Here is a 23,187-nt window from a genome sequence, read left to right as displayed (position 1 = left end):
GTGCACACTTAAGAAGACATCCTAGGCCTGGCGCGGTTGCTCACACCTGTAATCCCAGCACTCTGGGAGGCCAAGGCAGGCGGATCACCTGAGGTCAAGAGTTCAAGACCAGCCTGGCCAACATGGCAAAACCCCGTCTCTACTAAAAAAATACAAACATTAGGCCAGGCGCGGTGGCTCACGCCTGTAATCCCAGCACTTTGGGAGGCCGAGGCGGGAGGATCATGAGGTCAGGAGATCGAGACCATCCTGGCTAACATGGTGAAACCCCATCTCTACTTAAAAAAAAAAAAAAAAAAAATTAGCAGGGCATGTGGCGGGCGCCTGTAGTCCCAGCTACTTGGGAGGCTGAGGCAGGAGAATGATGTGAACCCAGGAGTCAGAGCTTGCAGTGAGCCAAGATCATGCCACTGCACTCTAGCCTGGGCGACAGAGCAAGACTCCGTCTCAAAAAAAAAAAAAAAAATTAGCTGGGCGTGGTGGCACATGCCTGTAACGCCAGCTACTCAGGAGGCTGAAGCTGGAGAATTGCTTGAACCCGGGAGGTGGAGGTAGCACTTTGGGAGCAAAGTGCTAGGATTACAGGCGTGAGCCACCGCGCCCAGCCTCTAGATTCTATAACTGTCTACTTGGCATCCATTCATCACAGGGTCAATTGTATCAACTATATTTTATTTTCTGTATCCTTGATGCTCCTGCATTTGTGGCCCCACTAGCTAGAGACTGCCCTTCCCAGGCCTGGCAAATCCTAGAGACAGCAAAGGGCCCACTGGGAGCTCGCCTTTCTTATGCAAACCAACCACCCTAGAGCCCCACTTCCCGCCACCTCCTGCATCACACTCACCTGCCACCACCTTCTGCATTACATTCACACACCAAGCCAACTTCTTGGCCCTATGTGACCCCAGGGCAGGCACCAGGCACCAGACACCCAGGAACAGCCCCCACCCCCAGGCCCCAAAGCCTGCCAACAAGAGTCACATCAGCCCATCTGGAACCATCCCTCACTGCCTTGTATTTCCCAATCCCCTCACTGCCCCTCTGCCTCCCAACCCGCTGCTGCCCTTGAGGCCCTGCGTGGCGTGGCAGGTACCCTTCTCTTAGGAAATGTAAATAACAAAATCTTTCCATGTAAAATCCCTCTGGCACCATCACTGGGATGCCACCCACCACGGTGTGGGACTGTGCCCTGGTGGCCACATAAAGAAAGGAAGGTACACCACTCTGACGTGGGCTCACCGCTGACCCTGGGCAAGGAAAGAGGCAGACTGTGGGCTTCTCATGGGAGAGCACAGTCTTGGAAAGCCAAACTGCCCCAGATGAATCCAGATTCACCATTCTGGGGACATAATGCTGGGCAAGGCATGCTGCTTCTCTCTACCTCAGTTTCCCCATCTGTAAAAGGGACAAACAGCACCTCCCCTCACAGACTGTTTCAAAGACTAAATGACATAATTCATCTAAAAAGCAGGGCAGATCCTGGCATGAATCACATGCTGAGGAGTGCTTCTGAAGAACCCCATGATAGTAAGTGGAGGACCCCCGTTCAGTGGTGTCAATCATGCAAGCTCCACAGAAGAAAATGTGCACCCTGCACTTTCCTCATCTACATCACTAGTTCAATAAATATCAGGACTGAATGTTGAAAAGCCATCATGTCAATTATCCTGCTTATTTTGCTACAGGTGTTGAATAGAAAGACTGGCAAGAAAACCAGCCATGCCTGCACAGTATCACTGCTTTTCTCTGCAGAAGGCTGGGTTCATGCTGTCGAGCAAGGAAGCATGGGCACTGCGGCTTTGTGCCTGCATGGGAACACGATTTGACTTTTTGTGGTTCCACAGAATCAGAAACAGTAAACCTCCACACCCGTATTTCCCCTAACACAGTCCCCAAAATAAAAGAGCGCTATGATCAAATATGTTTGAGAAACATTATGTTAGAAAATACAAAGCAGGTTTTTGTAAGACAGGCTGCACCAGTTTCCAAATGTGCCCACCCTGGAGGCTTTTTCATTCTGTGAAGGAACGCAAGGGAGGGGGCACAGTGAAATCCACTTTGCAAAACGTTACCGCAGCCACAGAGGAAAATTTAAAAGCACCGCAAAGGCATGGCATCTTCGAGATGACGCCAGTGGTCAGCATGGACGCCCTTGCAGCTTCTCAGAGGATAAGACAAGTGCATCAATGTGTAACCCGTGGAGAGGGGGTTCCATCCCACACAGCCAATGTTCTATCCCATCAAGAGACTGAGGCAACACCTCCAGAACAAGTCATGTTTAGAGACACAGAAGAACCAGCACCAGAATTTGCCTCTGGTCCCCACGGGCATTCTTTTCAATTCAACTTATGACCCAAAGACATTCCAACACCCATGCAGGTGGCTCCCAATGACAGAGGACAGAGCAAAGTTGCTTCACACTGCTCCAAGTCCAAGAAAACCCAAAGGAGCCTCAACTCTAAACCACCCAGAAAGGTCAAACAAATCAAGGGTGGGCACCAAAAGCCAAAACACACCTCCATAAACCCCAGGAAGAGGACAGCCACTACCTCAAGTGGCTTCCTGGGTGCTAAGGCCAGGGGCGTGCAAGATCCTGAGTACCACAGAGCTTTCCCCGGGACCTGACTCCCACATCATTGAACACAGAGAGCAAAGATGAAGGAAAGGCCAAGAAAATGTGCTGTCTTTGTTTTCATTCCCAGATCTGTGTCCTACTGCAGTGGCTGCTCAACCCCTACTGCACACTAGTTTTAACTGCAAGCTTTAAAAAAAAAAATCTGGGCACCCAAGCTGCACCCCAGACAATTGAAATCATAAGCAGGAGGAAACCAACCCAGCCACCATATTTTTTAAAGCTCCCCTGAAAAGCAGAGATTCTCAACTCTAGCCACACATTACAGTCACCTGGAAGCTTTTATACAGACCTAGGTCCCACGTGCTGGAAACAATCAGTTCCTCTTCAAACGTTCTTGCTCTTTCCTGTTCTGTTAATAACGCTTCCCACCTTTGCTGTGCAAACTGCTAGAAACAAAGATTCAACTTTTTAGTCACAAATTGTAAACTACTCCTACTTTCCCCTTCTTTCCACGCATTTACCCTGTTTGGAAAAGTTTAAGTCTCAGCCAGTCAGGATCAGCTTAGACTGTGTGGTCCAACTGCAGCCAATAGGAGAAGGAAACAGAAACAGAAGCTGCATTAGGGATAAAAACCCCTTCTCTCCTTTGTTCGGTGTGCTCTTGCAAGCGTGACAAACGCAAGCAGCACTCTTCTGCAGAAGTAAATGTGCCTTGCTGAGAAACTTCCTATTTAAGTGCTGGTTTTTCTTTGCAGCACTGGGCACTTGTTTCTAACACACACCAGAGGAATGTAAAGCTGCAAAAGTGAGTTCATCATGGGGGCAAGATTGACAAATCACTGTGTCAGGGGAAGTCAAAGAGAAAGGACAGAACTGCTGGCTACAGACAGCTGAGATACAACACACCTATAAGCGGTGTTCCTGAAAAACAGAATACAGCAAACAGAAACACATGGATTCAAACGTTTAATGGATGAAAATGAAGCCAAAATAAAGCAAGACTTAATTTGCAGACTGAAGACCTAATTCCCAAGAAGAATGGATATGGCTGGTCATTATCAGAGCATGAACTGGTGAAGTTGCTGAATCTCAAAAATTCATAGTATTTGTCTGGTACATCATTGCCTTTCTTTTCACTTTTTTACCTTCTAATCACTTGGATTTGGACAGATATTTTACATAAAAGTCAAAGAAAACAAACAAAAGGGAGAAAAAAGGAGGCACTAAAAATAGAAACTATGCTCCCCCAAATGTGACAAAAATGAGATCAAATATGTTATCTCAGTAAGTGTAACTGAGGGAAAATAAATATCAAGAAGAAAAAAACAATAGGATTAAACTCCAAATAAAACTATTTGTTATATTTAAAATCTGTCTGAATCCAAACAACTAGAAGATAGAAAATTTTTAAATGGCAACGATGTACCAGGCAAGTCACAAATAAGGAAGAACTGTAATATTAATGTCATACTCTCCTTAATTAGAAGTAAAAGGGACACTTTAAAATGATTAAGAGTAGAATTCTCAGTAAGGCTCTGTCATGAATATATGTAAAAGACATCCCAGTGTCCAAAAGCACAACACAAAATCTGAAGCAAAATCAGAGAAACAGACCAAAATAATGGCTTAGGATACCTTCAACTTTTCTCTCTACTTAGGGCAGATAAAGAAGACAAAAGTGTAAGTGAAGATACAGAAAAACTAAACTATATAACCAATGAAGTTGCTCTTAACTGAGATTATATCTAAGGTCCCACTTAATAACCAAATTTTAAGCCATTAAAAAAAAAATCAAATTCCCTAAAACCAGAACATAGCAGATCACACTATCTACACAAAATGCAATAAAACCACAAAATAACTCCCTACAAGTATTAAAATTTCTCCTTGTCTTGCAGAAGAAATAAAATTGAGATGACAGGCTATTTGGAAAAGAACAATACTAAAAACATCATGCAACATGAACACAACATAAAAGCTGTAGCTAAAGCTACACTCATGGGACAATTTATAGCCTTAAGAACTTGCCTTACTTATAATAAAATTGTTCTAAAGTTTATCTAGAAAAATAAGTGACACTAGCCAATAAAGTTCTGGGAACAATGAGTAAAGAGTTAGTCCTACCAAATACCAAAATTTAGAAAGCTATGGTAATTAAAAGTGAGATAAAAACTGAATTTTCCAGAAATAACACCAATCTATCATGGAATTTTAATACCCAAAAAAAGAGGGAGCTGCTTTTCAAATCTTTGATAAGGAATTAATTACACAATGAAGAATTTCAGGAAAATTCATTTTTCTGAGGAAAATAAAGCTGGATCTAAGTTGCATGTGAACCAAAGATTTAACCATACACGCACAAAAAAAATCATTAAGAACCTACCCAAAACAGCATAATTTTTTAAAAACAATCTTAGAATGGCAAAGGGATTCTAATATATGTCTCAAAACTCAAAATATATAAAACAAAAGCTGGCTTAATTTGACTCCATAAAACTTAAGACTTACCGCATGAAAACAAATATCATAAAAAAAGTCAAAGGAGAACGTGAGGAAAAAAACACGTTCATAGAATCTGGTACATGGCTAAATATTCTTAGAAATAGTCTTAGATTCATGACCAGGCTGGCCAACATGGCAAAACTCCGTCTCTACTAAAAATACAAAAAAAAAATTAGCTGGGTGTGGGGGCGCATGCCTCTAATCCCAGCTACTTGGGAGGCTGAGGCAGGAGGATCACTTGAACCAGGGAGGCGGAGGTTGCAGTGAGCCAAGATTGCGCCATTGCACTCCAGCCTGGGCAACTGAGCGAGACTGTCTCAAAAAAAAAAAGAAAGAAAGAAAAGAAAACAGAAATAGTTGTAGAAACCAGTGAGGCAACTGAGAACAACTGCTAGAAAATTAGTAGAGAAAGTGAACGCTTATTTGCCAGAAAAAAGAAACACAAATTACTTATAAGGACAGTTGGCCTGGTGGACAATTGTTAAAATGTCAACATACAGAATTAAGATGCCATTTCTATTTTTCATACTTCTTAAGATGAAAATGCCAGATGATTTCCAATGTTGCTGGGCCTAGAAAAACCCAAAAAGTTCATGCATCATTACTGGGACAATAAATTGCTGCCACCTTCTGGGAAAACAACTTTGTAGACAGTATCAAAAGTTTAAACATAGGCCAAGCACAGTGGCCTATGATTACAGGCGTTAGCCTGTAATCTCAGCACTTTGGAAGGCCAAGGCGGGCGGATCATGAGGTCAGAACATCGAGACTATCCTGACTAACACGGTCAAACTCCGTCTCTACCAAAAATACAAAAAAAAATTAGCCGGGCATGGTGGCACGCGCCTGTGGTCCCAGCTACTCGGGATGCTGAGGCAGAAGAATCGCTTGAACCCAGGAGGTGGAGGTTGCAGTGAGCCGAGATTGCGCCACTGCACTCCAGCCTGGGCGACAGAGCCAGACTGTCTCAAAAAATATAATACTTTGCACAAAGTATTGGACTGGAAATTGGCTCTACAGATACTCACAGAGTGAAAAAAAAATATGTTTACAGATGTTCACTACAGACCTGTTTCAAGTAATAGCTAAAAATCAGAAGTATACATCCACAGGAGACCAGGGAAATAAATTCCAAATGAGAGCTATCAGCAAATTGTTTTAATGACAGATACTACCAATGTATACATAAATGACAGATATTAGCAATGGTTTTTAAAAATGAGGTAGCCTGGCATGTACTATTACAGAAAGACTTATGAGAACTATCATTAGGTGAAAACAGCAAACCTCAGTATGTATGGTATGATCTCACTGTGTATAAAAACAAAGAAAGAATGGAGCAATGTGGATGAACCTTGAAAACATTATGCTAAGTGAAAGAAGCCAGACACAAAAGGCCACATACTGCATGACATTTTCTACATAAAATTTCCAGAATAGGCAAATCCACAGGGAGAGAAAGTAGATTAGCGGTTGCCAGAGGCTAGGAAAAAAGCGGGGACGGGGAAATGGGGAGTGATGGTTAATGGGTAGAGGATTTCCTTTGGGGGTGATGAAAATGAACTGGATGGTAGTGATGGTCAAGTAACAATAAAAGTGGATTAAAAGACATTGAATTGTTCACTTTAACATGATTCATTTTATGTTATGCGAATTTTACCAGAATTTTTAAAAATAAATAAAGGAGAAGCACAAACAAGCACATGTGCGCAGAAAACGTCAGGAATGAAGCACCAAGTCTGTTCAGTGTGTTTATGGATGCGGGGGGGCGAGTGAAAAGGGAGAAGTGGGAGGTGCTCTTCAATCACACCCTTCTCAGTTTTGGTTTCTTTTTCAAATCATCAACATGTGTTACTAGATTTTTGGTTTTGGTTTTTTCTTGTTTTTTACTTAATCAAGTACTAAATACACTGTTCTGATAGAAAATTAAAGCAGTCCAGTGAAAACTTACAGAAGTCCCTTTTGATCATACCCCAGCACCAGGAGGGGCCACTTAGAGGTATCTGCCTCCATAAAAGACAGAAAATACGTAGCATTGTTTAAATACTTAGAATTATGAACAAATAATTGGCCCCAGCCAAAACTCCCCGAATATTACAAGGACCCTTCCCCCAGCAACCCACCCACCCACACATCCAAAGCACACAGCAGGCCTTAGTTTCTGGCTGGGGAAGACAGCAATTATGAAAAGCATTTGTTTAAACTTAATCCTGAGTAGTTCAATGTATACCCTCATTTGGCTGTTGTTCTTTCTTTTTCATTTTGCTTTATTTTTAAACAGCTGAGTTTTTAGGGCCCCATAGAAATGTGTGGTTGGTCAACTATAAGAAACGTGACTTAGTTCTTTCTAAAATTATTATTTTCTTAAAAAGAAAGAAAAGAAATGAGCTCAGAGTTTAGAAAACAGCAACAACAACAAAAAGAGAGTACGTGAACCTTATTTGAACTCTGAAAACATATACAACACTTCACTAATTAGACGTAATTGTGTCAGAGCTCTGCCTTGCAAAACAATGGAGTTTCCTTCTTTCAAAAGAAAATAATAATGACATTTTATTTCCAAAATAAAATTTCCAAACTAAAATCATGACACACTAAATTTTGCAAATGGTGAAGGAAAACTGAGATGTCAAGAAAGCTGGTTGAATCTTACATAATTACGTTCTTGACAGCACTGTTAATACAATCAGAAGACAGAATTCTGCATCTCATTTCAATCTAAAGCATCCACTAGGATCCATCTGTGAAAAGTCACCTTCCAGTCCCAAGTCCCCGGCGGCCACCTGGGTCCACACTGACACCCCCAAATATGCTCATTGCAAATCTCCTCCTTGCACCGCTCCATGGATACCCCACCTCCGGTACTCAACATAACTTGGCTGCCACACACCAGGAAACCTCAGAGGAGCAGCCAGCTGGCCAAGCACCCCTGCCCCTGCCCTGCGGGCTCCACAAAAGCTGGAGGAGCAAACGCAGCTCACCTCTTTTTCTGTCCACTGCTTCAGGGCCTACCCCTGTGCTTTGGAGATGGGACAAAAGTGAGAGAGCTCCCTGACACACCCTCCCAGGGCGGGGATGGCAGCTCCTTCCTCCATTTGGTCCTAACACAGCCTCTCCAGGAGACCAGGGGCATCCACTTTGCCTCCTACTTCAAAGGGCTTCCAGGTCCCGCATAAATCACACTTGCTGACAGCCCCACAATCCCAGCCGCCATGAGGATGTTTGCTTTTGTTGCCTTTTTTGTTTTTGCCCAGGTCCCTGTAAGAGAAACAAAGGCCTTAGGACGGGCAGCACTAGGCGCCTGGCATCAGGGGGCTTGGCCCTGGGGGCAGACTGTCTTTCTACCAGCACCCACCCCCGGAGAGCTGCCTCATCTGCTCTGACATCTGGGATGCCCCGCTGCAGAAATCATGTACCCCAAGCACAGCCCACAAGTGACAAGGCTCAGGACTCTTCTCCAGGCCAATAGCTGGAGGGAGGTGATGGAGACAGATGGGCAGCCTAGCAATGACCCCCAGAGAGAAGGCCTTGGACACAGGACAGGATGCACAGAGGTGCCCCATATGCCCAAGGGGTTGGCCAAGTGCAGGGATGACAAGCGGTGAACACACAGACCGCAGCTCCAGCTACTCCACAAAGCACCCACCGCCTCCAGCCAGGACTGGCCTCATGAGTCTGTGCCCCCAACTCCTGACCGCAGCACTGACCAGCGCTGAGGGCCGGGGCCAGACAGCTCACCACCACTACCCCACTTCCCGAGGCTCAGCAATAGTTTAGCAGTAGAACCTTTTTTTCAAGTTAATTCTTAGGCAGAAACCCAAAAAGTAAAATCAATAGTGAGCTGCACTTGATCCACAGGCACTTATGGGTGGATGCGTGTGTTAGCCTCCTAGGGCTGCCGTAACTAAGCACCACAAACTGGGCAGCTTAAACAACAAGAATTTGTTGTCTCACAGCTCTGGAGGCCAGGAGTTGGCAGGGTTGGCTCCTTCTGAGGGTCCTCGGCTGTCCATAAGCCGAGTGTCGTCTGCCTGTGGTCTCTTACCTTCAGCCACCTTGCATGTCATCTGCCCCTGTGTGAGCTGGCCTGTGGCCAAACTGACCCTTAAGGACACCAGTCACATTGGATTATAGCCCACCGTAAAGACCTCATTTTAAATTATCACCTCTGTAAAGACTCTTTCTCCAAATAAGGTTACATTCTGAGGTACTGGGAGTTAGGACTTCAACATATCTTCTTTTGAGCAATTCAACCAATAACAGTGTGATATTCTCTGTTAAAAAGTCAGTAAGTGGGAACCCTGAGCCTCCATTATAATGGCCATAAAAACTTGAAACTCCAAGTTTAGGAAGCAGCTCTAATCTTATTTCCACCTCAACAATCTTTTAGATTTCCCATCTTCTACTTTAGTTTCAGAATATCAAGAAAATTATGATTTTTTGCAGCCAGTAACACAAGCTAAAGTATTTTTTCAAGAGCTCACAGTGCAAACTCGGGATTATAGAATTAAACAGAGACGGCTGCTTCAGTCTGTGCTAAAACAAGCTGACCCAGAGGCGCCTGTGGACGCACTGTTGGTCTGGCAGGAAGCAAACTTGAGTGGAGGCTTTCATGATCATTTTAAAAATGTTAAATATGCTCAAAATGGAATGTGGATCAAATATTTGTAAAGCGCAGAGACTCCCCTCGTGGGGAGTCTGCAAACCCAGAGGATGAGGCGAGTTTCTGACAACTCCGAACTCCCATTTCTCTAACAGCTCACAGGACGCCCCCCAGATCCAGAGATCCAGACGCCCCAAGGGTCTAGATGCACCCCAACTCACATATGAACTGCCACAGCCTACTCAATAAGCTGACTTCCCACCTTCTTCCTCACCTTCTCCTCTGGTCAGAGCCAGACAAAGGATTCTTACAAAGCAAGGAGGGAGATGAAGGGAAAGAGGCCCTCACTGCAGCAGCCCGACTCACTTGTCCCAATTTGTAGAGATAAATGTCTTCCCCAGGAGCTTCAAGAAAGGATTCAACAAAGTGATCACCAGCACAGGAGGGACAGGCAAAAAAGACCCTGAGTCTTTTTATCTTCTTTTGAGACTGAGTTTTGCTCTGTCACCCAGGCTGGAGTGCAGTGATCATAGCGCTCACTACAGCCTTGAACTCCTGGGCTCAAGTGATCCTCCTGTCTTAACCTCCCGAGTAGTTGGGACTACAGGCATGCATCACCATGCCCGGCTAATTTTTCATTGTTATTTTTGTAGAAACAGGGTCTTGCTATGTTGCCCAGGCTGGTCTCCAACTCCTGACTGCAAGTGACCCTCCCACCTCAGCCTCCCAAAGTGCTGGGATTACAGGCAAGGGCCATCGTGCCCAGCCTGAATTCTATTAATGACACTTGAGAGCAGCTTCCTTGTTAGAATAAATAAGTAAATAAACAACTTCAGCTAAAATAAGACAACACCTTTGACCAACCCCCTCATCTCCTCCAGGCTGACCCCTGAGTTAGTCTAATATTTGGGTATTTTAAGATCTTATTCCAGGCCAATCACAGTGGCACACCTCTAATCCCAACACTTTGGGAGGCCAATGTGGAGGGATCTCTTGAGTCCGGGAGTTGGAGACCAGTCTGAACAACATAGTGAGACTCTTTCTCTTACAAAAATTTTTTTTTTAGTTAGCCAGATGTTGGTAGCTAATCCCAGCTACTTGGGAGGCTGAGGCAGAAGAATCAGCTTGAACCTAGGAGGTGGAGGTTACAGTAAACCCTGAGATTGCACCACCACACTCCAGCCTGGGTGACAGAGTGACACTCCATCTCAAAAAGAAAACAAATGTGAGCCAGATGTGATGTGCACACCTGTAATCTTAGCTATATGGGAGGGTGAGGCAGGAGGATCACTTGAGCCCAGGGGGTGGAGGCTACAGTGAGCTATGATTGTGCCACTGCACTCCAGCCTGGGCAACAGAGCAAGACTTCATCTCAAAAAGGAAGAAGGGGATCTTATTCTAGAGATTGGTATCTCCACAGAAATGAGAGGAGGAAGGCGAGAGTTTTTAAATAGGTAAGTACACATCTCTCCTTCTGTATCATTCTCCCCACTCAGAATCTCTTCTTTGAAATCTTCCTCTATTTGCATCAGTAGATCTCCATATTGACTTGCATTTGTAGAATAACCCACAGTTGAGAATTAGCACCACTTATTTGGCTCCCATTAAAAGACACATAGATGTTTCCATGTTTCACTCCTGCAAATGGTGCTGCCAAGGAAGAGCATGAGTATTTCCTTAGAGTGTGCCATGGAGTATGTGCATTTTAAATGTTAACAAGTGGCCAGGCACAGTGGCTCACGCCTGTAATTCCAGCACTGTGGGAGGCCAAGGCAGGTGGATCACAAGATCAGGAGATCTGGAGCATCCTGGCCAACATGGTGAAACCCTGTCTCTACTAAAAATACAAAAAATTAGCCAGGGGTGGTGGCACGTGCCTGTAGTCCCAGCTACTCAGGAGGCTGAGGCAGGAGAATTGCCTGAACCCGGAAGGCAGAGGTTGCAGTGAGCCAAGATTATGCCACTGCACTCCAGCCTGGCGACAAAGCGAGACTCCATCTCAAAAAAAAAAAAAATTAAATTAAATTAAATGTTAACAAGTAATGCCAAATGGCCCTACCTGTGGCCAGTCCTGCACCATTAATGCCATGCTCCCGCATCATGGTTTTCATGCTCCTTATTACCCACTTCTGATTTCAGTGATCCAATGAGTCAAAGAGCTTGGGATAACTGTTTTATAATCTGCATTTTCTTGAATCCTAATAAGGCCACACTTTTCACAAGTTTGTGGCCTTTTGTATTTGTTCTTCTGCAAACTGCCTGACTGTACCTTTTGTCCCTCATTTAACTGGGGCATTCATCTTTTTCTCACTGATTTTGTGAATTCTTTTACATACTCTGGATGTTGATCCCTCATCTGTTCTCTCTGTGGTAAAGGCCATCTCTCCATCCCACAGTGGGATGTCAAAGCCTCCACACCAAGAAGGAGAAAATTGAGTATTTTGTGTTTGTTACTGGAAAAAAGAAGAAGAGGGGCAGTAAACACACGGAAGTGAAAGTGCCTCCTCCCTCCTTTCTACGCATTAATACTGCATTTGTTTTCATAAAGCCAGTGTTCTGAGTACAGTGGAGACTGGTCCATGCCACAGGCTGTGCTGAAGGAGGTGGTAACAAGAGCACCCACCAAAAGAGGGCTCCAGAATAAACGGGACTGGGAAGGGCTGGATTAAACAAGGCTCAGCAGATGCCTCGTGGCCTGAATCTCCGGGCCCCACCCCACATTCACCTGCACAAAGATGTCCAAGAGAGACTCAGTGCCACTCCAAGCCCAGGTTCCTGGGCTCTGCACCCAGAGGGCCACAGCCTATGTGATGCAGGGAAGCAACATCTTCCAGAATTCGGAGCTTCCAAGCCCACGGGAACCCCAGAGCACAGCTGCATTCATGGCAACTCAGCCCCGCTGTGCGCAAATCAAGTGTGAAAGGCCATTTCCAGCAGGGCTGGGTATCAGACAACACCAGGGCTCCTTGTTGATAACAGTATTGAGATGGTGTGAAAAAAACAGTTCTTACCATTCATGCTGAAGTATTTTCAGGTAAACAATTAAGGCTGTCTGGGGACTGTTAAGTAGGCCGGGGGAAATGAAACGAAATGAACGTGGCAACTGTTGAAGCTGAGTGAAAAATATACAGCGGTTCACTGCAGTCGTCTAATTTTATGTAGGTTGGAATTTCTATAATAAAAATCTTAAGAAAGAAAAATGAGAAAACTTGGGGCAATCCAGAAACTAGACAAAGACAGAGATTTTCAGTCCCTTCAATGAAATGCTGTCTGGCCTCAAAAGCACCTGGATCGCATCCATCCTCAGTCCCTGTGACACCATTTCCAATAAAATCGTAACTGTGCAATTCTTTTTTTTTTTTTTTCTTGAGACAGAGTCTTGCTCTGTCACCCAGGCTAGAGTGCAGTGGCTCGATCTCCGCTCACTGTGACCTCTGCCTCCTGGGTCCAAGTGATCCTCCTGTCTCAGCCTCCCGAGTAGTTGGGATTACAGGCACCCAGCCCCCAGGCCCGGCTAATTTTTGTATTTTTAGTAGAGATGGGGTTTCACCATGTTGGACAGGCTGGTCTTGAACCCCTGACCTCAGGTGATTCACCTTCCTCAGCCTCCCAAAGTGCTGGGATTACAGGCGTAAGCCACCACCTCGCCGGGCCTTGAGTCTTTCTTTTAACAGCATGTGCTAAACTCCATTGTTCATTGCACTGGCTTCAGCCATCCATTGTTAGAATTTAACATTTTTAATTCTTTTTTTTTTTTTTTTTTTTTGAGATGGAGTCTCGCTCTTTCACCCAGGCCAGACTGCCATGGCGCTATCTCGGCTCACTGCAAGCTCTGCCTCCTGGGTTCACACCATTCTCCTGCCTCAGCCTCCCAAGTAGCTGGGACTACAGGCGCCCACCACCGCGCCCAGCTAATTTTTTGTATTTTTAGTAGAGACGGGGTTTCACCGTGTTAGCCAAGATGGTCTCGATCTGCTGACCTCGTGATCCCCCCGCCTCAGCCTCCCGAAGTGCTGGGATTACAGGCATGAGCCACCATGCCCGGCCTTAATTCTTTACTTTGAAACCATTTCGCCTTTACAGAGAAGTTACAAGAATGGTGCATGAAACTTCCCTCTACTCTTTGCCCAGGTTCACTAATGTGTCACTCTTGCCCCATGGGCTTTATCATGGTCTGAGATGACAATAGTAGGCTGGAGACATCAATCAAGCCCCTTTATCCTTTAACATGGCAGCGTGTATGTCCTATGAGTACAGACATCCTCTTACACCACCTCTGCACAATTAACAAACTCAGGAAAGACAAGTCTGACAACACGTTTAAATTACTTACGCTCACCTTCCAATTTCCTCAGTGGTTCCATTAGTATCCACGACAGCATGTTTTTCCCTCCAGCACAGGGTCAGGGCCAGCACATGCACTGGACTGCCTTGTCCCTGTGGTGTATTGTATTGTACTGTCTTCTCTTCCTACCCTGTGGTGTACTGTATTGTACTGTCTCCCCGCCCCGCCCAGCCCCGCCCTGCCCTCCTTTCTCTTCTCTTCTCTTTCATTTTTGAGACAGGGTGTTGCTCTGTTGCCCACACTGGAGTGTAGTGGCACGATCTCGGCTCACTGCAGCCTCCACCTCCCGGGTTCAAGTGATTCTCCTGCTTCAGCCTCCCTAGTAGCTGGAATTACAGGAGCATGTCACCACGCCCGGCTAACTTTTGTATTTTTAGTGAGGACGAGGTTTCACCATGTTGGCCAGGCTGGTCTTGAATTCCTGACCTTGTGATCCGCTGGCCTCAGCCTCCCAAAGTGCTAGGATTACAGGCGTGAGCCACCGCACCAGGCCCCTGTGGTCTTCTTCAAGCTGGACCTGGCCTGCCCTGTTTCATCGCTCATGTCCTCGACAATTTTTGCTACAGACCATTGTTTCATAGAATGTCCCTCCATTTGGTTTGCTGATTTTTGCTCATAATCAGACTCTCTTCCCCAGATAGAAAGCAACCTAAATGATGTATGCTCTTGGGAAGGACGGCATCCATCTGCCCAAATCTGTGGCGTTAACCTGGACCACCCAGGTATTGGGATGCAAATCTCGCCAGTCTACAGTTAGCAACTGTCCCCTTGCCAACAAGGAAACTGTGGGGAAATCCTTTGAGACCACAGACATTTCCTGCTCCTCATCAAACATGTCTTCTTTAATGAGTTTAGCACTCATTCATGATGCCTGCCCAAATCAATCCGTACAGTTATTGCTGTAAAATGTGATTATTCCCAACTCGCCTCCCATTTATCAGTTGGCACTTTGCTCTAGGAAGTGCCCTCTCTTCCCCACCCCTCCCACTTAGGTTTTGTAGTAAATTAGTGTTTCCCTATCCACCTAGAAGCTCAGAAAGTGACCTTATTTGGAAATAGTCTTTCCAGTAGTAATAAGGAACATGAGATTAAATCATCCTGTATTTACAGTGGTCCCTAAATCCAATCACTGGTGTCCTTACAATAAAAGGTCATGTGAAAATGGCGATAGAAGTCAAAGTGATATAGCTCCAAACCAAGGGCACCATGAGCCACCAGGAACTAAAAGAGGCAAAAAAGTTTTCTCCCCTAGAGCCCTGGGAGGGATCGTGGCCCTGCCGCCACCTTGATTTTGGACTTCTAGCCTCTAAAACTGTGGGAGAATACATTTCTGGTTTTTAGGTCACCCTGTTTATGGCATTTTGCTACAGCAGGCCTAGGAAACTCATACATATAGTTATGTACTTATTATCAACGGTGAGTCCTGGATGCCTATTTTGTTCCTTGTATAATCCATGCTTGTCTTTATTTATTCTGATGCCTAAATGGTCCCAGACTTGGCTGCAACTCCTTCAAGTTGGCCCCTGAGTACATCTGCCATGCCCCCACCACTTTTCACCACTCACTTGCGTTCTAACACAAGAACACGTTTCAGGCTTATTGTGTATTTTTCCCTGTCCCCGTCCCATATTCAGTCATTTCTCCAAGGTTCTCTAGCTCCTTTAAGATGCAACAGTATTGAGAAACCAACATCTGGGCACTAAGAAAGCTCACTGCTAATGAGGTGCTAAGAGATAACTGTTATGTGTAGAGTATGTTTTACAAATTACGGTACATAATTTAACATAATATATACCAAATATATATATAAATGAAAGCATGAGTTACACTGATACCTCCAATTCCAATTCAACCCCTCCAGATTCTTCCTTGCCTTCCCCTATTCCATCCTTATATCTCCCTCCTTCCTCAGTGAGCACCCTGGCTACAACACTATTAACACACTTCTTATCTGTCTAATCTCACAATTCACACAAAGTCATTTCAGAATGGATATACCCACACCACTATGAAAATCAAACCTACTAAGAAGGGTGCCAGTTTTGCTTTCAGGTTGTTGTTTCTCCTGTAGGCTGAGGATACACCGTCAAAGCACTGAGTCCAACATTACGGTTTCTTTTCCCCCATCTGTGTAGTCATGTTACTCATTTGCAACACATTTGCATTTATGTGCTTCTTTGTATTCAATTCTAGTTTCCTGCTATTCTTAGTGATTTATTTTTTGAACTTGTAGAATGTTAGCATGTTCTAAAAGTCAAAAATATATCAAAAAATGAGAATAAACTAATAGAAAGGAAACCACCTCAACATAGTAAAAGCCATATACGACAAGCCCCCAGCAAACATCACACTCAATGTTAAAAGATTGAAAGCTTTTCCTCCAAGATCAGGAACAAGACAAGAATGCCCATTTTCACCTCTTCTATTCAACACAGTACAGTCATGCGTTGCTCAACGATGACGATACATTCTGGGAAATGTGTCCCTGGGCAATTTCATCATCATATGAACATCATAGAGTGTCCCTCACACAAACTGCACACCTAGGCTATGTGGTGTAGCCTACTTCTCCTAGGCTACAACAAACCTATACAGCATGTGGCTGTACTGAATACTGTAGGCAACTGTAACAGGATGGGAAGCATTTGTGTATCTAACCATATAAAAGGCACAGTCATATACAGTAGTGTTATCTTATGGGACCACTGTCATATAGGTGGTCCATCGTCTGAAAACATCATTATTTGGCCCATGACTGTATTGGAAGTTCCAGGCTGAGCAATTAGACAAGACCAAAAATAATAAAAGGCATCCAAATTGTAAAGGAAGAAGTAAAATTATGCCTATTTGTAGATGATACGACCTTACATACAGAATAAGAGCTACAAAAATGCTATTTGAGCTAATAAGCAAATTCCACAAGCTTACAGGTTAGAAAATCAACACACAAAAATGTTACATTTCTGTGCACTAACAGTGGGCAATGTGAAAAGGAAATTTAAAAAACACAATTCCAATTACAACAGCTCAAAAAGAATAAAATACTCAGGAATAGATTTAACTTAAGAGGCAAAAGACTCATACACTGAAAACTAAAAAACATTGCTGAAAGAAATGAAAGGTCTAAATAAATGTTAAGACATCCTGTGTTTATGGACAGGAAGACAATACTGTTAAGATGATGGCCAGTGAGGTGGCTCATGCCTACGATCCCAGGACTGGGGTGGGGGTGGGGAATCCCTTCAGCCCAGGAGTTCAAGACCAGCCAGGGCAACACAACTGGACCTCCATCTCTACGAAAAAAAATCAAAGAATTAGCCAGGCACGGTAGCGCGTGCCTGTGGTTCCAGCTACTTCAGAGGCTAAGATGGGAGGATAACTTGAGCCCAGGAGGTAGAGGCTGAGCCCAGGAGGTTAAGGCCAGAGGTAGTGAGCCGTGTTTGCACCACTGCACTCCAGCCTGGGTGACAGAGCAAGACCTTAACTCAAAAAAAAAAAAAAAAAAAAGTTAATACTACTCAGATCCATCTACCAATTCAATGCAACCTCTACTAAAATCCCAATGACATTTTTGCATAGCAATTTGTGGCTACTGACACCTGAAATGAAGCCAGTGAAGGGGAGGAAGTGAATCTTTAATTTCTTTTAATTTTAATTAATTTTAACTTATATAGCTGTGTGTGCCTGGTGGCTACTATATTCCACAGCACAAGCCTACAATGAGGAGTTCAGGCCTAAACACTTCCTTATTTTAACTGCGCATTGTGTTAACTATCCCTCCAGGAGGGTGTGGAAACCATTAGGCTAGGAGCATTTGGGATTTAGGGGAACCCTCCCCCACTCCAGGAGGACTTGAAGCAGCCGCCACATTCTCCTCTGATAACATCTAGAAAGTGACAGAGTGCTTACTGAAGCTCATTCCGGCGACAATTAAAGACATACACACCACTTCCCACTAGAACTTAAGGATTTCTAGAGGACCAAGCTACTTAGTTGAATTAAGCTACATTTTTCTGTAATTATTTCCTTCCCTTTAGCTTTTGAGTTTTTTGCTTTTTTCAGAGATAGGACTTAAAAAGAAAACACCCACAGAAATCCCAAAAACAGTGCCAACCACACCAATAAAATTCCCTATTTTGTAGAAGCTTTATGAAAATTCCCAACACTGTTCAACAATTCTTTGGCCACTCTACGAATATGATTTTAAACAGATTACACCCCAGACATATTTTATGACAACTGCACACGCAAGCAAAGCTGTCCCGCCCTCGTTTCCAACTTGGCAAGCTCTTCAACAAAACCAAATAAATACATGCTAGAAAAAGGCGGCTGCTACAAAACCCCGGCCAGTTGCAGCTATAATTAATGGGCTGGAGCGCCTCTTGTTGCTTGGATTTTTACTTTCAAAACTCAAGAAGCCCACACTACCCACTGAAAGCCTCAACAGTGTTATGGTGGTGTTGTGGGGCAAAGCAGTACCTAAGAGCCCAAAGGGTCACTGAGAAGTAATGTTTTCAAAGCCAGTCCCTTCAGCCCAACAGTCCCTTCATGAAATTGCAATTGGCCATGCAGCTGGGGTGCAACCAATAAAAATCCAGACCTAGCTAGCAATGCTTCCACTGCAAAACAAAGCCCCCTGGTTTCTTTACTTTGAAACCTTACATGCTTGGTATTCACGGGGTCCACTTGGTGGTCACCACGGGGCTCCCAAAAAGGAAATATCCTAATGACAATGTATGGAGTCACAACCGATGGGCAAGAGCAAGGAAGAGCCCTCCCCGAGGAGCCCCCAAGGAGGCACCTCAAGGTAAACCCAAAATTGGGCTGCCCAGCCCTTCACCACGTGGAAACCACAAGACGCTGATGGGGGGTGGAAGAGGAGGAGGAGGGAGTCCTTCACAGTGTCCCCTCCAGGTTCCCAGGGAATGAACCAGATAAACACCAAAAGGAAAGGCCTGTCATCAAGGAACCATTTTAGAAGATGGTTATAAACCCTGGGAAGGAGTAACAGTTTGTAGCGTTAACTTTCTTTTCCCTGACTACAATGTGGAATTATATAATTAGAACTCTCCAAGGGAAAGGATTAGAAAGAGTACACAAATTTCCAGCACTACAACAGACTAGCCAGGTCCTGCAGATTAGGGAGCTCAAGTCCTTCACATCCAGTTCCCATTTCACTTATGATAACTTTTCCCATCCTGGCCTCTCAGGGAATGCATTTTAAAGAAGTGCCAGTCCACCAGCTGAAACCTTTCTAAAGGGGATTAATCTTCCCTACCTGTCAGATGAGCTGTTCCTACCCCTGCATTTCTATTCCACTGATTTCAGAAGAACTTCCAAAGAAAAGAGCAGTGTAAAATTCAGACTCTGCCAGACTTAATCTCTTGGAGGTTAAATCCAGGCTAACTGTTTAAGGGGCAACAAGTGATTCACTGCAAACCACACTTAAGAGAGAGACATACAAACACCAATTACAGCAGCACTTTGAATAAACAATAAAAAAAAGGTTTCACAATAAAAATAAAAATGTTGTTTAACATTGCCTTAAAAATCTGCAGAGCAGTCACCAAAAACTACCCCTGGAAAACGCACATTTTAAAAAACCCATGTTGCTTTTTTACGTATAAAATATAAAGCAGACTTGTCAGTTTTCCATGATTTGCTTTACTAATTAAAAGTTCAGCTTGGCTTTCCAGAGCCCTCTCAGTTACACTGAGTGTCACATAGGGTCCACGGTGATCAGATTTTCAGGGTGACATGGACATGAGAGTTAAACAGGATCTCACAATTATACTGAGAAATTTCAAATGTGTAGCTCTGTGCTTGGTACACAGCCGTAATAAGAAAAATATGTTGCCTTACTATATACATAAAAACTTTTCTTTTTCCACAAAGTCTTCTTATTCAAGATGTTTCCATTTATTTTCTTCTAGATGGATTTCTTCTAGACGGATCACTATCATTATTTATTACCACCATCACTCCAGGGATCTGGGCCAAAAGTAAACACTACACTGCCAAAAATGGGGGCTGGGGGGACCCTAATGCTCCATCGTCCCCCACCTACCCTACCTAGGATTGGTATATAGTCCCAAATCAGTATTTGTCATCAGAGGAAACAGAGTCTTGCTATTAAAATGTGGAATAAGAACTTACAAATCCTTTTAGAAAAACCCCTAAATGGTTTTACATAATAAATTATTTCGTGGATAAAACACACTCAAATAACAGCGACTCCTCTTTTCACAGCAGAAAAGATCCCAAACACTCAAATCTCCTGTAATCATATAATTTTATTATTATTTTGAATAAAAATTATCATACTCTTTGGATTTTGTTAACCTAGCCGTACAAAACGAAGAGAATTATATCCTATGCCCTCTCCTATAAAGATTATGAGTATTTCACTAGAAAAAGAACAGGGTTCAAAAATTAAAGAAAACGACTCCAATTGCTTTGTTCATATAAGACATTTGTACATTCACTGGAAACTATGAGTGTTTAAATTCCTTCACCCAAAACTCAAGGAACTTTCCTGTTACAACCACCTTGGCTTAAGCAATGGACCCATCATGCTTTCCTCATCACCCATCTAAAAACCCCCACCACAGCACCGCCCCTCAAAGGCTGCGCTCAACCCTCACGGTCTGCAAGGCAGAGTTTTTGCAGGACAATTAACCGCAGGGTGAACAGCAAAAGCCGCCCAACAGCATGTCCAGCAACGTGTTTAAGCCGCCTCCCCGCCACCCCTCTCCCCCAGAAGGGATCTCTTGGGAGATTCTTGGGGGAGGGATTGCAGAAATCGACAGAGGTCTTGAGTGATGGATACCAACTTAGAATGTGGTCTACTTATTTTATTGTGCACTCTGAGCGGTTTATGCTTTAATGGACAGTGAGATAAACGCAAGCTCCCTTCCCAAATCAAGTAATTAGGAATGTCTGACGTAATCAACATCTGCTTAAACTAAAACACCCCCCCAGGAAAGACTGTGCAGCCTTTCTGACTCGCGTACCTTGGGCCGGCTAGGGCGGCAGGCCAGGATACCTGGAGCGCGCAGCTCCCAGCAGGACGCAGGAAAAGCAGAGCGTCTCCCAGCCTGCGACTGTCCCGATTCTCACCTTCCTGCAGGAGTGCAGGGAGGGGGGATACTGAAGCCCATTTACTAGTAAGAAGTGTCTCACACATTCCGGGGGCTTCAGGCGAACCCCATAGGTCTCTGGCGCTCCTGGGCCTGAAGGCCCCGCCCGCCCTCCTCCACCCCCGCAGGGTGCGGAGAATCCGGCCCGAGGCGCGCGGGCGGGAGGTGCTCCCGGAGTCTGCACCGCCAGAGCTAACGCCGCCTCCTCCAGGCAACCTAGGCAGGTCCCAAGCTGCACTTCCGAACCTCCCCGCCGTTCCTCTGCGCCCCGGATCCAAGCAGCCGAAGCCGCGCAGGGACTCGGGGGAAGTGGGGCCCCGGGAGGAAACCCACCTAGGAGCCGGGCCCCGCCCCTCCCGCCGCCAGCCTCCTACAGGTCCCGGGGGTCCCCCGGCGCGGCCAGAAGGCGGCCGCGCCCCCGCCGCTCAGGGACCCGCGATCCCAGTCACAAACCATTTCAATCCAGATCACACACCACTTCGGCCACCCCAGAGCGGTGGGGGAGAGGAGGTTTCAGGGACCAACAAAAGGGATGCCAAAGAGCCCGGCTGGGAAAGTCAGGACCCGGGAGCCGCCGGCGCCCCCACCCCCGCCGCAAGAGCCCCTTCTCCGGGGCCACGTCCACCCCAGGATTCCGCCAGGCATCAGGCCGCCCTGGGGGTGGGGGGACGCTCCGAGACAGACGGGGGACACTCGGGGCCGTGTGCCCTTGAAGGAGGAAGACCTCGGGGAGGAAGCCCGGGTCCTGGGACCCTCGGGGCACATCTGCGGACTTGGGTCCCGGGCCCAGGGCGGGTACTCACATTCACACTCGCACTCCCACTCGCGACCCTCGGGAAGCGCCACCGAGAGGCTCCCAGCCGCCGCCGCCCGCCCCCAGACTCTGGAAACACTTAGGCGTCCCCAGAGCGCGGCTTATTGTAACCAGCCCGAGGGGGTCCGGGGTGCGGACCGGGAGCGGCGCCGGGCGCGATGCGAATGGCCCTGCCTGGCGCCCCTCGTTCAGGAGCATGGGCGCCGGCGCGGCGGCCGGGAGCATAGTGGCGGCGGAAGGGCTGGCCAAGCGAGCTGTGAGCCACCGTCTGCGCACAAGCCGGAACGCCAGATCCTACCTGAAGTCCGGGACACCGAGAGCAGAAGCGCGGCGGCCGCCCAGACGGCCGGGATGCACAGCAGCGGCCGCCGCGGGAGCGCCGAGCCCCGGGCCATGCCGCAGGCAGTGGGGGCCGGGCAGCCCTCAGAGCTTCGGGCCGGGGCGCGGGGTCGGGCGCCACCACCCCTTTCTACGATGCGTCCGCTCTCCTTCTCCCTGGCGCTTCGCAAACGGGTCCACTTCGAGGACCTCGTCGTCGTCCTCTTCTCCGGCCCGGATGCGCCGCTCGGCTACGGCCGCGGCAAGGGCTGGCTGGGGAGGTTCCTTGGCGCGGGCTGGGGCGTCCCGCCGGCCGCCAGGACGAGCGCGGGGGGCGGACCGCGGGCGAGCGCGCAGGAGGCAGGGTCCCCGCTCGCCCGCCCCGATGGGCAGAGCGAGGCTTGCGCCGGCGCCCCCTGCCGGGGGAACGCGCGGGCGGCGGGCGGGACCCAAGGAGCGGGGGCTGCAGCTGGGGCCCCGGACCTGCCTCCTGCGCCCGCCCTCGGGCCTGCGCCTCGGAACGCTTGAACACAAAGGTGGCGCCTTGGGGGCGTCAGCCGGAGTTCGGCGGGTCTGCCCACGCAGGAGAGGCGCCCAGAGCGGGTGCCCCCGACTTTCGGGGGCGACACACCCGGGGATCTAGGTCACAAATCAGTAACTCCGGGCTGCACTGCGCACCGGGACAAATCTGAGAGCCACCCAGCCCCAGACACCAGCGGTGAGGCAGGAAGAGGAGAAGCGAAAGTTGCAAAAGGAAATGTTCAGGAAAACAAACAGGCCGCCTTGGCACCGGCGCCCTCCCAGGTCGGTGGGGACAAGCGCGTCCCCCGAAATGCTCAAAACTGCCAGGGGTCGAGCTGCGTGGAGGGAGCCCTCGGGAGCGCGATGCTA

At 46.6% G+C, this 23,187-nt stretch overlaps 1 protein-coding gene across 2 annotated transcripts in view; it reads right to left on the bottom strand.

Moving 5' to 3' along the window:
• Positions 1-22,699, bottom strand: part of ROR2 (receptor tyrosine kinase like orphan receptor 2) — a 223,553-nt gene extending 200,854 nt beyond the window's left edge. The window contains exon 1 of one of the 2 annotated variants that reach the window (XR_004673368.4): positions 22,277-22,646. Coding sequence is in view for 1 of the 2 variants with exons in the window: in XM_034967697.3 (XP_034823588.1) it covers positions 22,277-22,373 (97 nt within the window). In the remaining variant the exon portion in view is untranslated. Of the gene's footprint in view, positions 1-22,276 lie in introns of both variants that reach the window. The other variant, XM_034967697.3, reaches the window with a different exon arrangement.
• Between the last annotated feature and the right edge of the window lie 488 nt (positions 22,700-23,187).

Source organism: Pan paniscus, chromosome 11, assembly GCF_029289425.2.
Source record: "Pan paniscus chromosome 11, NHGRI_mPanPan1-v2.0_pri, whole genome shotgun sequence".
Taxonomy (NCBI): Eukaryota; Metazoa; Chordata; class Mammalia; order Primates; family Hominidae; genus Pan; species Pan paniscus.
This window is presented reverse-complemented; position numbering and strand designations above follow the sequence as displayed.